We start from the raw sequence: 19,122 nt of genomic DNA, 5'->3' as shown, positions 1-19,122 counted from the left end.
ACTATCTATAATTTTATAATAAATTAAAATTATTACTATCTTCAAAAGTTACACGCAATTACGAAACTTACGTTTCACCCTCACAAAATAAACAAAAAGAATTCAAGAGTTGTGTTTTAAAAAGAGACATCTTGCATATGAAATGTACTAATTTATCTTAAACCTATAGGGTAAGCTGAATCGCATTCAGAAGACTTACCCACGTTGACACATGTCCTATACATAGATTTCGCCTTCAACACACTCTTAGGTAGCCCTTCATTGTTTTTGTCTTCGAGCAGTTCCCTCAAGTCCAGAGTAAGCCGTTCCCGAATTACGGACAGCTGGTCCCACGACGTCGCCCACTCTGGCACCGGGTTCTTTTCTATCCAACCTCCACAAGCAAACTCGTAGAAGTCCTCACATGGATTTACGCTTTTGTTCAAAGCTGAGAGGATTCTTGATGCTGAAAAATAATTGGCAAGTTATTATTTTATAAGTATTTTTACGCACGTTATTGAAGGTCAAAATATTTTTCTTTCCATGAATCTAAAACAAAATTCAAACATTTCAAACTGTTAATATTTTTAGGAAATAGCAACTGTCCTCGCTAAATAATATAGAGTTCTTAAAAATTATAATAATTCTTAAAAATATTTTTCGGGTACAAATGAACTGGTAGAAGAAAAGAATGGTTTAATTTTATAGAGCGCTCGGGCGGTTTCCAAGAGGCGCGGATTCATCAAAATTGTGTTAATTTATGCTACAAATAATTGCATGATTGCAATAAAGTTTTAAATTAATGAATAAACACTTTCATTATTCATACAAAAACTCGTAGTAGTAGTAATGACAAATTATTCAATATTCATAAAACGTGGATAAAGGAATCATATTAAAATTCAAATCTGTCACAAATGTATTACTATGGGTATGACGTAATTTTAATAGTAAACAGTCAAAGTGAATTATTTAAATATTTAATGTAAAGTAAGGTCGGCCGTACAAACATACAAGAATACCAGATCATCGCGACAACCAATCACGAAGATAATTTCTCAATTGCATCAGATCCACGTGCCGTTTATTGAACTACGTTTTATTATAGGGACGTAAACAAAAATATGTTTTTATGGCAAATAATTAAATATACTTATTACTTGTCCGTAATAATTAATATTAATTATTATTATCGCAAAATCATATTCGTAGATAAAAGAAAAAAAATAAAAGTTTCGTCTCTTAATGGGGTTGACTTCAAGAATTCCCAAAATAATTTCTTAGTTATTCTGTCATGTTGGGACAGTAAGCAGATTGGTCGTGGCTTTGGTCTCCGAGTATGTTAACACTAGGTTCTCTCTGCTTACTCTGCTATGCGAGAAAAAGGATGAAAGCATAGCAGCTTTGCTTTAATAATATTCATATTATTATTTGACTTGATTGGATTTAAGCCCATTTTTATTCCGCGTGCTTTAATGTAATGACACATAGATATTCACGACGTAATCTTATACAAACGTTAGTATTGCTTTAATATTTTTCTTACCTATCTATCATTGTTTTGAAGAATAATTGAATATACATATAAATCCTATTTTATTATACATATATGTAAATATAAAACAATTTTATTCTATAGTACTATAATAGTATTCCTAGTAGTACTACGCATTTCCATTACGCGTGCGACAATTCACAAGTGCAGTGGCGCAGTTTACTTCCTAATTGGATCACCACGTGGAATTGAACACCACGAGGATAATTAAAAAAATATATAATTCCTAAAACCTACATATATATTGCATGTTTTATTAATATATATATAGAAATATTGCGTAGTAGATAAATAATGTAGTCGTTATTTTAAATAGTAATAATTAATGGACACTTATGCTCATTCACGATTTATTCCATCTGATACAGAAGGATTGTGTGTTGAGTGATGTAATTTAACGCCGCGATTTGTCTTCTTAAAAAACAGTGAGAATATTTATATCCGAAATAAAAATATTATTTTTATGTAAAAGTTTTATCTACATAAAAATCAATACAGTACAATACAGTCTAATATATTAATTGGCAAGATCAAAAACAAATTGCTTAAGAGAGAAACGTTTCTTTTTGGGTTCCACAAATTGCATATTCAGTGGTGGAAATTGCCGCGTTGAGGTCAATTTTTTTTAGGAGAGCGATTAAACGAAAATAATTCATTGCCGCGAGTGGGAATCGAACCCACATCCAACGCACCTACAATCAGATTCAAAAATTTGCATCAAAAACTAATATTAAACAGGCTATATAACAATTAATGGTAAATTTATTTAAATCTATTCGATCTTATTTTATTGATTGCAACAATAATACTAAATCACATTAATCTCACATGACATGCGAAATTTATGTCTCTTTTAACAGACTTTCGAATATACCTCTACTTTTTCCTTTTACTATTTATATTAAAAACATGTAAAATTTGTACGTTTTTTAGATAGAAAAAGATGAACATATTTTAACTAAGATCGATCGTCTTAATAAATAAATGAATAAAAACGGCATCTCAAGATTGATCTCAGCGTTAGGAGAGATTTATAAATACTGGCCTAAGACTTCTTCTGGCTCACATAATTATTGCAGTCGCAATTCTATCTACTCTATAGTATATAGTACAGTATCTGAACAAATATGTACATTGTACAAAACGTTGCATACAAAATTATACCCAAATGGGTAAAATTCAGTGTAAAACCTAGTTTACCCACATCACTTTTTCTCAATATTAAATAAATAGGCAAAGAGAACGTAGTGTTATATCAGTCTGTTATCCACTATTCGGTTAATTTTTCAGATATTGCTTTGTAACGTTTAGTTCCTCAGTGTGAAAAATAAAATAATCCATTTTCCTCATTGGAAAGCGAACCTACAAACATCACCTTTGCTGATATCTATTCCACTACGTTGCGCTGGACGGATGTATTCTAAGTTGAAAATTTAAAAAGAAGACTAGGAACCCACACCCACCTAAATTATAAAATCAATAGAATATTAATACCTAATCTATATGGTAATAATAATTATATGGTATACACAATCTTTAACTTAACTGTAACCTACCATTTTCCATGAAAGTAACAAAAATGTGATACATTTAATATTATAATATTTGGGCAATAAGTTCAATGTTCGTATAATTTATTCAAGCAAGCAAAAGATATCAACGCGAGCAAGGCTGCACCTTGTTAATATTTTTATTGCTTTGACATAATATTATTATTATTTTATACATTTCTTGCATTTCATCTTTCGCATCGGATTTTTTTGACAAATCACTACTTTCTTTATTTTTTATCTATTTATATATTTATATATATATATTGGTAGTTGTAAAGAAATTGGTAATATACAAGGTGGAATTGAATTAATAATATAAATATGTATTCAGCTGCTGTATAAAGCTGCTTTAAGCTTTTCCACCTTATAGCACGATAGACAGGGAAGACCTAACGTTAAGAAGTTTGCGGAAAACCACGCCGCGCTTTGTCAAAGATTATATTTAACTTTGCCAACTATTCATTATGTTATTTACATACTTATTATTGTAAGCATTACAAATAACATTATAGAGGTCACCAAAGTACAGTTGGATAGCTTTTGACTATGTATGTGATCCCCATTATTATATTTCCATTCCACACTTTCCGCTGAATTCTTCTTTCAAGTGGGAATAGATCGCACAACCTGTCGCTTACAGTCGAACGCTTGTACCTTTGTGCCATGGTACACTGGCCCCAAGGTACTATAATTACAGATGTTTAATTACTTTTGTACACAACAATACATTTTAAATTGAAATGCAAATTTATTATTTAAAAACTTCTGAGTGATAAGAAAAATCTAATACTAATATGAGTGATATATAATTTTTTTTTGGTACGTTGAAATAGAAAGAATTATCTATAATTTCATTTTTTTTTATCTTTATAAAAAAATATGGTATGCAAGTTTGCTCATGTGCTGATGAACAAACTTGGATGTGTAGCTTTAAGGAAAACCTTACTGTACATAGTGTGAAAATATTTATAGGTATTTATTAATGTTTATAAATGTTATTTAATACGAGATTCTTAGAAAATTCTTACGTATTATAATTGAAATAGTTAAATTGTGATTCAACATTTACAATAAATATATTCATTAAAAAGCGGGATTCGAACCCGCTCTTGGAGCGGTCTGACAGCGTTTCTAAAAGAACTATTTTTAATTGCACACTATCCCGCACAGCAGGGTAGGCGGAGTAAGCCTAAGAACCTAAAGTGTTAAGATACTCCGTTTCGAGAGATAGCTTCTATCTTGTTACCAGAGCGAGTAAATGTAAATAATCCTTTCGTCCGAGTGGTAATCAATTGAACCTATAACCGTTGCGATTAGAGTAAGAAGCTGAACTGCTGCACCACGTCGACCTAGTTAATTAGAATTTAAATTTTCACAAATGTCCTATGGCTTCAATAGAGATCTGTCTAGATATATTAACTTCTGTATATATTAATTTGCAGGAAAACAATTACTTTAAAATTCATATGGTGAAATATACGAGTACATTTGATTAATATTTTTCCATACATTGTTTGCAATAAAGTAACGATATGATCGTATGTAAATTACATGTTGGGATGCGAAATCGTGTTTCATCAAGCGGATGATTAAATTTAGTTTTATGTTTATTATAATAGCTTTATTGTTAACTCAGATGTGAGACTTTTAAGGCTTATTTCGCTTTAAATTGAAATAGGCATTAATTTAAAAACAATAATTTAAATAATATAGTAAGTAAATATAGAATACATTATATGGACTATTTATGTGAACATTATAGTTAAAAATAAATATTATTACAATAAAAAAAATATAACAAAATAAATAAAATAGATGTGATAACATTAAAATGAATTATAAGTACAAAATAATTATTTTTTATTTTAATTATTATATAAAAGTGTGGATTCGATTCCTACTTGGTGGAATGAATTATTTTCATTTCTTTGCTCAGGAAAAAATTGGGCGGGGCTATATTAAATTTCCTCTGCTTACCAGGGTAACGTAAATTTCATTTTTTTTTTTCACACGACTTTTTTTTATTATGTGGAGAATATAGAGAACCTAAATGTGCTTAAACATTCTTATTTTCTTCTCTTGACATATTTGGTGACGTCACATTCTGGACCGTACCTATCTATATGTGGACTAATACAACGCTCATTTTCTTTATTCCTATTATATAACTAAATAACACAAACAAACCATTAATATTACATATGTATATCAGTTAATCTCAAGGGTTTGAAGGTCCTCACGTGCGGCGTGAGCTTTATAGTGGATATAGTAATAAATTACGCGATAGCGCAAAATAAATATTTATATTATTATTATTCTCGTCTATTTGTATTAATCGTGCTTGTATGAAACTACCGTTGTGCGTGTTACATATTAATTGTACCGTTATGTTTAGTATGTGTTATTTTACGTTTTGTTTTTTTTTTTAATACAAATAATTGGAGGCAATATTTATTTAGAAAATCTATGATTTTTTATTATTTATAATTTGTACAAAATTATGTAGAATTTTTAAAAAAAGGTCCATAATGTAAAATTTTGGAGAAAACTCGTATTGTAAAATTTACAAAAATCCCCAAAAAAATCTGAAAAAAAATCTTTAAAAACACAGAAAACTCACCAGTATTATTACACAATTGGGACACACAAAGTTCTTCTTCAACCTCATTTTGATTGAGGGGTAGCCCAAAAATTGTGAAAATTACTAAACTAAAAGTAATAAAAATAATCAAGCTATTCATTTCGAAGGACAAGTGTTCTAATCGACAATCTGGATATTACTGTCCATCTCACCTGTACCAACGCAGACCTCGCTGAGGCAGGGTCGTGGACTCTTATATTCGGTGAGTACCAACACCGTGGTGTATAAGCCGAGCGCGATCAGTGACAGCCCTAGCGCGACGATCAGGACCGATGAGCATCGAACTGTGCGCTCTCTGAAATTAATTATTTTGAGTTAGTTATTTTTTAAAAAATATTTTTTGTTCATCAAACGTTAAGCTGTTAAGATTTTAGGATGTTTTAAAATATATAATAGAAGGAGTTAATTAGGTTAAAGATTAACATTCCATTTTTTTTCATACCAGTATTTATATTGTGAATATAGAGAGCCTACATGAGATTAGACATTCTCAATTTCTTCTCTTGACATTTAGAGTCTACACATTCTGGGCAGTAGTACCCTACAATATTTTTAATGTGACGAACAAAACGACTAATATTACCAAATTATTATATAAAAAATTTAGCACCCACTCCCTTTGCTACAATAGTGTCAATTTTATAAGTAAAATTAATTAAATTCATAAAACTGAGAAATGGCACTTTGACATTAGAACGTCTAAAATTATACATACAGATAAATAACAAAAAATGCTATCAATATGTAGATGTACTTACTAGATGAAAACTAGGCTAAGTTTTTTAGGACATTCCATCTAAGCTAATTGAAAGATAAAAAATAGAAAACGGTAGTCCATTATCGAAGCGCCAAACTAGTTTTTATAGGGAAATGAAATCTTATTAAACTATAACGGAACAGAGTAGTAATAATTTGCATATCATCGATTCACTTTCAGCCACACTTAGAGCTGTCATTTTTTACTAAGCAAATACAAGTTTGTAATGTTTACATACATTTAATGTCAGATAAATATTGATTGACATCTTTGAGTGGCTGTTAGAGAAATTGAAAGTGTTAATATGGATAAAATTTTACTAGTGTCGATATGAGAGATAAAGTTTTTATATGTTTTTATATCACTGGCAAGGCCGAATTATTTTCGGTTCCCCGTTCGTTCCCCCTCTGGCAAATCAAAGAGTGTTACGTTCCTTTACTTAACACGTAAACTTTTTAATTCGAGCGGAAAGATAACGGAGTGTTGATACTGAATTCTCTCTACCAGGCTATATGTGGAATAAAGTCTGAAGTTATTAACAAATAAAAGCATACAATATTTATATAAACTATACAAAAGTTTTATGCAAATTGGTTTAAAACCTGCAACTACCAATATGCTTTGAACTGTCAAACAGCACTATAAATAAAAACTATAATCTTCATATATTTTTAAATTGTAAAGACTATAATTATGCTGATAGCCCCCATTATGGTAATAAAGTCGCAGAAAAATTAGACCAAATACATAATTCTTTTGAAAATATTTTACTATCAAAACAAAAGTAGGTTAAGGTTCTTTTAACACTAGGTTCTTCCTGCGATAATGCACCGCATTTTAATTTTTTTAGCTGCACGTGCAGCTATATATTAATACTAGCGGACGCGCGCAGCTTCGCTTGCTTATTTAGGGGTGAATTCTAATAATGGTTTATTACGTAGTACGAAACATGTATTCAATGAAAGATTTTTAAGAGTCTAAATTTCAAATTTTATAAAAATCTGTGGCGATTTAAAGATTTTTCCATACAAACTTTCAACCCCTCATTTGCACCCTTAGAGGGTGAATTCTAAAAAACCAGAAAACACATGTTCAATTAAATATTTTTAAGAGTCTAAATTTCAAATTTTATAATAATCGGTGGCGTTTTAAAGATTTTTCCATACAAACTTTCAACCCCTTATTTGTACCCTTAGGGGGAGAGTTCTAGAAAACGATGAAACACGTGTTCAATTAAATACTTTTAAAAATCTAAATTTCAAATTTTATAAATATCGATGCTGATTTAATTTTTTTTCCATACAAACTTTCAACCCCTATTTCACCCCTTTAGGGTTAAAATTTTTCAAAATCCCTTCTTAGTGGATGTCCAGATTACAAAAGTAAACATCTATCCAAATTCCACGTTTCTATCATCAGCAGTTACGGCTGTGCGTACGTCTTACCTCACTCAGTGAGGACAAGTCCTTTTTATATATATAGATAGATAGATAAAGCTATATTATTCTTGCTTATAGCAGGTTATGCAGAGAGTGTATTGTGTATGCTAGTGTTGAAAGGCTCTGTTCTCCATTTTTTATCGGGTCGGACAGACATTTAAATAAAATCAAAATTTAAATCACGTTATATTCTGCAGACTGCAGACACAGCAGGGTAGGCAGGAGGGAACATAGAGCTAAGACACTCCGTTCCTCACTTTCCGCTGAATTTTTGCGAGGCTTTGCATGTTGAGTGGTGCCTTGGTGCCAGAGCGAAAAAATTAAAATATTAATAAATAATAATTCATGCTCTCGAGTGGGGATCGAACCCACAATCGTCGCGTTACAGTCACACACAGATCCTCCCCGATTTCCGTTATATTAAAGGTCTACGTTAAAGTCTTTTAATTTTTTATAAGTGTCAGAACTTTCCGCAAGTGAGTTATATTGAAACGATGTCAAGTGGAAAAGCCAAATACGAATTTAATTTCATCTATTAGGAAAAATTCTATTCAAAATGTTTCCTTATAAAATATTTCCTATATTTATGAAATTGGAACCTATAACTATGATTGATAAAAATAATTAAAGAGAGGAAAGTAAATGGCAGAGTGACTTCACTAGCTTTTTTCCTATTTTAGTTTCGCGCTTTTTCCAGCAAGCAGAGCAAGCGGAATGCGTAAAAAACAATACATAAAAACTTAGGTTCGGGCTCAAATCTTTCCGTTCTTTGCTTTTGATCTGAACTTGACATGACCTAAAGCTGCGTAATTTAACGCCACGCTCTTTCTAGCCAGAGTGAATAAATAGAAACCATTCAAAATAAACATTCCCCTAATCGGGACTGAACCCTTAAGCCATGGCCAAGACCAATAGCAGGTGAGGGTAATATGTGCAACAACTTAAAAAACAAACAGGCTCCGTCTGTTTGTGGGTTCGATTGCAATTACCAATGATTATATTTAAGTTATTTTAATTTCTTCGCTTTGGTGGAAGAGAAGTGGAAAACGAAGTCTCTTAACACCAGGCAGGTATGCGTATGCGCAGCTATGGTAATGTTTACCACAATATATGCGGGAAATGCCGTTTGATTAAAAATATTTACAAGTAAATATATCCATGTCATAAACAGCATATAAACGAATATAAATTATAGTAAATGAATTTAAACAATAACACGGGTATCACGGTTGCTCATTGCGGTATTGAGCTTTTACTTTATTTGACTCATTGGAATATTTTATTGTAAAATTGTTTTATGCCTCGCTCGGATGGAAAGCTTGAATTATGAGTGCGGAAGATGTAATTTATTTTATATTCAACATCTGGTTACGAGAAGTTACTTGCAAATTATATTAAAATATACTTAAATAGATTGAGTTTTTTTACTAAGTAACTTTATAAAACAAACTATTACGTTTAATCTTCATTTCCCCGCTTAGATAACGAGGCAAACCGCGGCGTTAGGTTCGGCTATTCAACAAGAATTCCGTGGAAAGTGACGAACGGAAGTGTCTTACTGGATACGGGGTATCTTAACACTAGGTTTCCAGGCTCCCTCTCCCTACTCTGCTATTTTGATTTGTATATTCAGTGTGCAAATTATCTTAACGATTTGTAGTTTCACCTGTATTTGCTTTAAGAGATGATGAAGTTTGTGGGTACATAGGAAATACAGCAACTAGCATATGTAATCTATCTATTGTCCATATTTATATTAAAGAAATCAGATCAAAATTTACGGATAAAAAAAATAAAAAAATAATACATAAAACATTTGTACAGGTAGAATATATTATTATTTTATATTCACATATAAAATGTATTTAATAATAATAAAATTAATATTTATAATAAAAATCAGAATCCTTTATTCGTAACAATACAAAGGCGAGTTCATTATCGCGAATTAAGTTCGCTATCGCTCGTTTCCGCGGCGCGTGCGCAACTACGGAACGGAATGTCGTCAGTGTGTAATTGTTCTGCGTTTTACTGTCACTTGCACTTTCTCATTACTAAGGGCAAGTCGTACATATAATTATATATTATATATCTTTATATTTTTATATGCGTTATTTTTATTGATTATTAGTCTGTTTGTAAATGTAAAATTTGTGTATAAGTGTTTTATTTAATAGTAACGGGCCCCTCATTATGTTGTCTTGTCTGGAAATGAAGTGTCTTAAAAATAAGATTTTAAATTCCAAATATATTATCCCATATATCTATCGTATATACATACTCGTATATAAATAACAAGAAATTGCGAAAATTTAGAAACAAAGAGCATCTTGTCACGACTTGCGGTTTTTATTTACAGTAACATTAATTTCCTTATAAAATTACATTTTATAAATACGTAGAATAAGTGATTTAACCACTTACTAAGACTGAGCAGGAAACAACTATGACTCGCTAATAGTGACTATCTTTCAGTAGATTGCTTCGTAGGACAGGTTTTTTTTATTATTTCTATTGTTATTGTTGCACGAAGCCCAAGATCAGAATGGTTGGTGCTTGATGAGAGAGGTTCAGTATGCATAGTATTCAATCGTCTTATATTTTTTGTAACATATATAACATACAAAATATAATAAGTAATAGATATACATATCATCATATGGACCGTTTATTTTGAAAGTGGTTTAAGTCCATTTTTGAGAAAAATGAGCTATCACGTAATTCATGCCTAATTTAATGTAATTTTTTTATATATAACTAGTCCGTGTTTAATTTCTCAAAAAAACCCCATGTTTTGAACAACTTAAAATCAGTCGGTAAATGAAATTGCATAATCATCGACATACTAACCTTTAATTTTCTCGAAACAAAAGAAAATGGACTTACACCACTCTCAAAATAAACGGTCCATATGTAAATTTGATATTATAGCGATAAGCTACCAGTTTAATGTATTGTTAGTGTAATCGTTCGTGTACTACCCAGTACCTAATTGAAAAAGGTAGATGTTGTATCAAAATTCACTTGTATGCGTTATTTTTATAACTTGAGAATAGGCAAAATACTTTTCGCCATAGATTAAATGCGGAGAGGAAAAGACGAATCACCAAGAGTTTAACATTATTTAAAAAGAGAAAAAAATTCAAAGTATTAAATTTTTTATGTATCGGGATTTGAATCCGCCTTTCTTGGAAGGTTGTTGCAACTTATTTTTGTTGTTTGTAAAAAGCAAAGCAAAACTTAATTGGATGGTTACCAAAAATATGGATTTTCTTAAATTATTTTTCTTTCCTTAATGTATGTATTCTCCAAAGCTTACTCTAGATAACGATCACTTACAAGTAACGGTGATAACACTTTCAGTAACACTACGGTTATTCTATTCACGTACGCGGCGTGGTACGCGAGTTGAATGCGATGTCGTAATGTGACTTTGATTCATGAGTGAGGTTAACGCTTTATTATATTGAGACGTTTAGATATTATCATCTGACATTTTTTTTTCAGTGCCACAACGTGATGGCAGTGGGTTCGATTCCTTATCGAGGGTATTATATATTTACATTTCTTCGTTTTGATATAAAACAGGACGTGGCGTTGAGCTCCTTTTCCATAGAACATAAAAAATACTTTTTTATTTTGCTCCTAATTTTTCGTGAAAAATAAATAAAATAAAGGCATATATGTATATGATTACTGAAGTGGGGGCACAAGAATGTGGCAAAGCGCGACGGTTGTGGACATCGAATGCCCACTTTGGGGCATAAAATATTTAATATTTTCATTTCCTCGCTCAAAGAAATTAAGAAAAATATAACGTTTGTTTATATTTTAAGTAACTAAAATAATTTCTTTTTTATAATATACCTATTCAATAGTTTGATAAAAATTTAACATAAATTATTTAAAGCTATATGTCGTAAATTAAGACATCTCTTCAAAATGTCTTAAAATCATTACTGTATATTGTTAATTATATAATAACTCAATCCACAGTTGAACCTCAGTTGTATTAGAAAATAGAAATCACTTCTAATCTAATTAAAGGCATTATTCCATTGTTTACAATAACCGTAATTTTACAACAACTTGTTTGTATCGTATCGTGTCTATAAAAAAAACTATAAACACATAAAACTATAATAAAATTGTAAGTGATTCCTTCATATCAGTTACAATTCATAGTACTTAATGGAATATTTAAATCGAAAAACAGCAATTAAAGCGAAATTATAATACTTGAGTCCGTATGAGATCCGCTTATCTAGTGCCTATAAAATCTTCATGGAAATATTAAAAATGTATTTATGTAGATATTTTTGCACAATTTTTTTTCACTATTTTAGTAATCTATCTTGAATGTACGCATTGAATACAATAATAATGGGTTCAATTCATACTTATGAAAAGATTTATATACGAGATTATATTGTCTATTCGCTTCATTCGATAATCTCAGCTTGTTTCGCTTCGCTCGCTGTAACGATCTAAAGAAAAAATCGTTACGACAAACTTTTTTATATTTCTTTTTTTCTTCTAAAAATCAAATGAAGAAGGACAATAGAGTGTTATTAGGTTATTTATGTAGATCCACGAGCTTAGTATATCGTTTTGTATATCACAAAACCATTGTTCAGTTACTGTAAATTTATATATAAGTTTATATAGATAGGTACAGGGGCGGACTAACGCCTAGGCGATATAGGCAACTGCCTTGTTGTACTTAATTCATATTATTATTTAACAGAAAAACGTAGACGTAAAAGTATTTGTCATGACATAAGGGCCCGGAATTATAATGTTGCCTATTGCCCGTTTTAGCCTTAGTTCGCCACTGTTTGTATAAATTACTATAAAAAATATATGTTCATATATTAGTTTCGCTAGCACTCGATAATCTTCATAGAAATCGTAATAGCCGTCATATATAATGATTTAGACTTATAATGTAAAATAAGCCATTTCATTGTTAACTTATAATATAAAGCATTGCATAACTGTAAACCTTAGAATGCCGAGACAAATGTAGTATGGAGTTAGGGTGGGCAAAAAGTTTATTTACTGTGGACTTTTAAAATTAAGAATATTGTCTATTTATTATAGAGCGAAAGTCGTACGTTTCGTGCAAAAAATGAACTTTTATATACTTTAATCTATTTCCAAAGAAAATATTAATTAAAATGCCAAAAACTGCAATATTAAGAATCACATTTTTATAGGTTTATTATAGGAATCTATATTAATATTATGAAGCTGAAGAAATAAACCACGAGGGAGAAGCCACTGTTAAATCTAATTTAATTTTAATCCTAAAAAACAAAATTTTACTGGCCACCACAGTGTTGATCCGCATCACACTTTCTATAGGACATTGTAACGGTTCGTGCAGGAAGTGAGTTCAAATGGATAATATGAAATTATTTCAAGACTGAATTCTGGCGGCGGTATTCAGAATTTACAGCGATCTTTTGTTGCTAATACAATAGAAACGGGGTAAGCAGTGTGTGCTCGATTTCTTTGTAAGCTCTTCTCGATATAGGACGAATGTTTTGTGTAGATGTACGTGGTCTTAATAATAAAAACTTTAATTTATTTTTGTTCGAAAATCAAATCAAATGAACTTCACGCTGTATCCCTGGAACCTAGGGTTAAGATACTCCGTTCCCAACTTTCCACCGAATTCTAGAAGGCATTGCGTGTTGCGTTTCGGAACTTAACGCCACGGCTTGCCTCGATACCAGAGCTAAGAAATGGATATCATTTCCTCGAATGAGGATTGAACCCACAACCAGTCAAATTTACAGTAACACTGCGCCATTGCGGCTGACACCAAGACTGGCTGCAATTTTGTTGCTTTTTAACCGACTTCTGTAAGAAAAGGAGGTTATCAATTCGACTGTATTTTTTTTTTTTTTTTTTATTTTTTTTTTTATGTTTGTTACCTCATAACTTTTAACTGGGTGAACCGATTTTGATATTTTTTTTTTTATTTGAAAGGTATAGCTTCCCGAATGGTCCCATTTTTTTTTGGTCCATGTCTGACAATGGTATCCATGAGAAAATCACATAAGTCTTAATTTAGCATTAGACATGTGCGCGACTAATAGCCGAATAACTCAATGTCGCGCCAACCGATTTTGATGAATCTTTTTTTATTTGAAAGAATACACTTCAAGGATAATTTGGTGAAAGTTTGGTTAGGTTCCGATTATGAAATCTGGTGAAAATTGAGAAAGTTTGAAAAAAATTGATTATACTGTAATAATTACAAGCAAAAACTTTTTAAATTGATGTCAGAAGTGAGATTCCTGATCGTTGCATTTCTGTTCAACCAATTTCAAAAAAGAGGATGTTCTCATTTTCAACCAACTTCAAAAAAGGGAGATTCCGAAATCACCCGAATACTTTTTATGTTTGTTCTTGTCAATATACCAAAATGTAACTTTGCACAAAAATAATAGCTAATTAAATGAAGTTTTACATAGAACAATCACAACCACTCGTTGACAACCACTACCACCACCATCACCACTCGTTCAAGAAGCATCATTTTAAGATCTACCCATCACTAAAAATCGTAAAATAAATTAATTTTTAACAAAAAGAAAAACCGACTTCTAACAACGAACTAAAAAGTGAAAAATAATTATATAAAGATTTTATAATTTTGAAGTCGGTGTCAAACTAATGCTACAACACCCTTACTACAATATCTAATTACTAAGCCTGTTTGTTTTACTTGGCACCGACTTCAAAATTATAAAATCTTTATATAATTATTTTTCACTTTTTAGTTCGTTGTTAGAAGTCGGTTTTTCTTTTTGTTAAAAATTAATTTATTAATATTCAAAAGGCAAAAACATGTGGATGTTATTTATCAAAAACAAACAAACATTTTAATTAATAACTTGTTTTAACTGAATTAACAGTATTTTTTTGAAACCAATACCTTTACTTATTTATTTATTTTATTTTATTATTTATCAATATCATAATGAAACATATTAAAATTAAAGATATTTTTAAACGAATCTATTTTTTTTGTATATTCATCGAACAGTCTGGAAACCCAATGTAACTTAAATCTTTAAAACTGCTATTTTTTTATGAAAACCATAATCGTGTAGTCGACGCAGGCAGAGCCGGGAGCGGAACACTAGTTGGAACTTTTTCACTTAATCTTGCTTTAAGCATATGAAATTAAAATCTTTTTTTCTCTTATAGATAAATTGACACATTAGTTGATAACTACAAATATTTTATTAAAAAATAAACAATATTATTATCATAATTATTCTAGACTACAGGATATTTATCAAGATTTATATTTTAGGCTTAAAAATAATATATCAAATCAGATAGGGTTAGGTCCACTGAACTCTCAAAGCCCGTGTGGGAGACGACAATAAAGAAACACAGGTTGTTGCACTCGATCACTGGAGGCAATGCAAAAAATGGCAAAATTAACGGGACAATCTAACAATATGTTATTCGGAATTTTGTAACGATTAAAATTATTTATGTTATTAGTAATCGCTTAGTCATTGTTTACGGTTAAAAAAATGTTTTTGGTACTTTATAATAATAATTGTTATTTATTATTATCGTAAACTATCTTGATGAATCTGAATCAACTACCATAATTATCCAAAGGTAAAAATGGACATGTCAAAAGAGAGGGTTTAAGAGAAAGCGAAATAAAAGCCCATGCTGTTTGTTAAGAGCAAGATTAACAGGAAGAAAATAAACGTATAGTAACTATTTAGTATATATTTATAATTATATGTTATTTTTTTAAGAAAAGGGTGAACCTTTATTCCGTTATCTAGGAAACCTTCTCTTTTGACATATTCGTTTGTATGTAGGGATAGGTCATATTTGTATTTGTAAATATCTCACTTAATTGTTTTCTACTGAATTAAGTGAAATAATACAGATATACGAAATCCTTTTAAATTGATTAAGCAAATTAAATATTTATTTTAAAGTAAATAATGTAATAAAATAACAGAGTATTTTCACAAAACTGTCATATAATTTAAACATCGCCAACATAACTTCTGAGTAGGAGCAATTATTTTTTTATGGACGTCCGGCGAAATGTCTTTGGACACTTTAACGATGTCCCTTTTTATAGTAAAATTTTTAAATTATACTGACATTTTCATGGAGTGATAACTTTCATTTTTCTTGATTTTATACAATTATTACTAATTAATATACCCAATCTCTTTTATAATGTCTTGGCGATGCAGTTGATTAGTTAATATGTACCTGACGGTACGATAAGTGTGGGTTTAAATCCCGCCCGCAATTATTACTCTTAACCTTGAATTCTTTGTCTAATTTATCAAAAACAATGATATGTAGGTACATAGTAACTTATTAGACATTATTCAGTTATAACATTAGTCACATTTTCTACATGCTTCCGGTATTTTGTAACAAAGCACCGGTAACAGGTTCAATGCCAAGGGAAATTCATCTTGGCTGCCGCCAAATGAACTCGGCTCACGTACGCTTTTCACTGCGTGGCCGAGACACAGGCGGGAGCGTGATGGTATGCAATGGAAATGGTCATATAGAAATTTTCAAATTTATTTTGGTTAAAATCACACATTTTACGAATGTGTGTACGTAGTAAACCTAATTTAAATTTGCGGAAAACTATAATAAAAGGATATAATAGCTTTCTTTGTCTTTCCTGGGAATCGAAACTACAACTGACGCGTTTACAGTTATACGCAATTGCGCAACGCCAGGCAACGAAAATATATTTAAATATATTAATACTTATACTACAAGATTTAAAGACAGAACGGTAGCCCTAATAATACGATCACAAGAAAATTGCCGAAAAAAAAAGAAAACCGCTCCTAAGAAACAGCTATATTATTCAACTCAAGCTAAACATCCACTTTCAATAAATATTTTATCATCAACGAGATATTGACAAATATTGAAATTTTTTTTAATTAGTTCTGGGTTCGATTTCCCCTTCATTGCATTATTTTAATAATATTCACGCTACGTTAGGCAAATAGGTAATAGATTTTTTAAGTTTGTAGTTTTGATAGTTTTTTAACTAATTCCGAAAAAAGAAGGTTATCAGTTCAACACTTATGTATGTTTATTACTAAAAAATATCGTTTGCGCCGTGACCATGTACGAGTACAGCTAGTTAAAATTAGGCCTAGATGAAAGGTCCTTTTGTCCACATCCTTTTGTCCACAAATTTCTCGGAAACTAAAAGTCATATCGATATGATCCTATTTGATTTAAATATAAAAGTATATTTCAAGTTGAGGAACAGTCTAAATTTTATCAAAATTAGTTCAGGAGTGTATAAGGTCCTACCTACGTATTTCCAAAGAGAAACACACACAGTACGACATGGTGTTTAATATTTTTTTGATTACTTTTTCATATAAAAAAATATATATGTTCACAAAACGAATTGCACCACATACCGAATCGCGGGTGTTAATCGGCAATTGTATATGGCCGTTCAGTGCGTAACAGTAAGAGACTCTAATAAGGCGTTCACTTTCGCTGTTAATTACGATTATTTGTATGAGGCACAAGTTTATAAAGTGGCTTAATGATTTTATTAATTTTGGTAAGAAAGTTTCATATAAATTTTTGTACTTAGTGGAGAACGAAGTGTATGAACACTATGTTCCCTCTGCCTACCCTGCTGTGTGCGGGATACAGCGTGAAGCTGAATTTTAACTTAGTGATAATTGATTAGTTGCCCCACAATTCATATTGTTCATACATAACAGAATAAAAAAAATATTATATATTGTTAAGAGATCTAAGACTTACCATAGAAAACGTAAAGTCAAGTAATGAATTAGGAAATTTATTTTATTTTAGGAATTTTAATTTAAAATTTTAAAAAAATCTTAGTTTTAAGATTTACATAAAAAATAAACAAAGTATTTTTCTTATTGTAACAAAATATATTTTTTTTATAATAACGTGTTACATGCACATGCTTATCTAATATCTAATCACCAGGCTAGATGCCTTTGTCTAGTAAAATAGTAGTTAAGTTCTAGTTCTAGTTCTAGTTCAATGTCTGATGAACTTGTGTGATCTAAGATATATTTTTATTACACACCTTTAAAAAAAATATCAAGTTTATTTTTTTTATCTTAAGAAGAAAAAAATGCTGATGGCACACTTATATGCCTTATATTATATATATTATGTTATGGCATACTTATATTATATTATATTTCTTAAAATACACTGTAAGTTTATAAAAAATCTTACCTTAGTAACATAATAAACAATCGCATTCTTAAAAAAATATCAATTTAGTCAATAAGCGTTGTAAAGTCGAAGAAGCTGTAACTTCTCACAAAGTTAATAATTTGGTTGTTATAATATATTCTCGAAATAAACACGTCATGATTTTTTAAATATCGAGACCGTCATGGCACAGTGGGATAGCGTCTAACTGAAAACGTGACGGTTGTAGGTTCGATCTGCACTCTGGGGAATAACTATATTTAAATTATTTTCATTTTCTCGCTCAACTAGACAAAACACGACGTTGAATTTGTCCACTAAACAAGTGAAGGTGCTACGATCCCTTAGAGGACAGTTAAAAATAAGCTTTTTAGTCAACGCAATGAAAAGACACAATTACCTCGAATAAACCATACATACATATATCAGTGTATTCGTGGTATATAAATAAAATATAAATAAAGATAAATTACATATATTCATATATTTTGTATTAACTTATAAAATACAGTATTCAAAGAAATATTATATGAATATCTCGTTAAAACGGCAAATGTACAAAAGAAGCGGAAGTGGAGATGCCATCGGTCCATCTTGAAAGAATATTTTGCATAAACAAAATTACACGCGACGTGCGTACAAGTTGAGGTATTATCTGGGGTCATTTATCAGACTATGTATTGTATGATATATGAAAAATGTACGTTGTTCTCGAATATATCATCTTTACAGGAAAGAATCCGCCGAAATGTACGAGTACGTGTTGCTAAAGATATTAACTATAATATACAGTTGTTTTAGGAAATGTCTAAAAATAAAACACAATATTTTTCATGTATTTAAAGTGAAAAAATTGCTCTAACATTCCTACAGGAGCAAAATGAAAACGGTATTTAATATTTTTGTGTTGTATCCCACACACGCATAGATCACGATCA

General features: G+C 30.4%; 1 protein-coding gene across 2 annotated transcripts in view; it reads right to left on the bottom strand.

Annotated features, from left to right (window-relative positions):
• Positions 1-19,122, bottom strand: part of LOC146530256 (neprilysin-11-like) — a 43,894-nt gene that overhangs the window by 5,975 nt on the left and 18,797 nt on the right. Inside the window, exons 3-4 of one of the 2 annotated variants that reach the window (XM_085201224.1) lie at positions 5,881-6,023; positions 200-445 (exon numbers count right to left, since the gene is read on the bottom strand). In XM_085201224.1, the coding sequence (XP_085057350.1) occupies positions 200-445; positions 5,881-6,023 (389 nt within the window). Of the gene's footprint in view, positions 1-199; positions 446-5,707; positions 5,860-5,880; positions 6,024-19,122 lie in introns of those variants that run through there. The other variant, XM_085201225.1, reaches the window with a different exon arrangement.

This window comes from Heliconius melpomene, chromosome 17, assembly GCF_056956725.1.
Source record: "Heliconius melpomene rosina isolate 202511_hmr_F chromosome 17, ASM5695672v1, whole genome shotgun sequence".
NCBI lineage: Eukaryota > Metazoa > Arthropoda > Insecta > Lepidoptera > Nymphalidae > Heliconius > Heliconius melpomene.
Note: the sequence above shows the minus strand (reverse complement) of the source record. Positions and strands in the feature narration are given on the sequence as shown.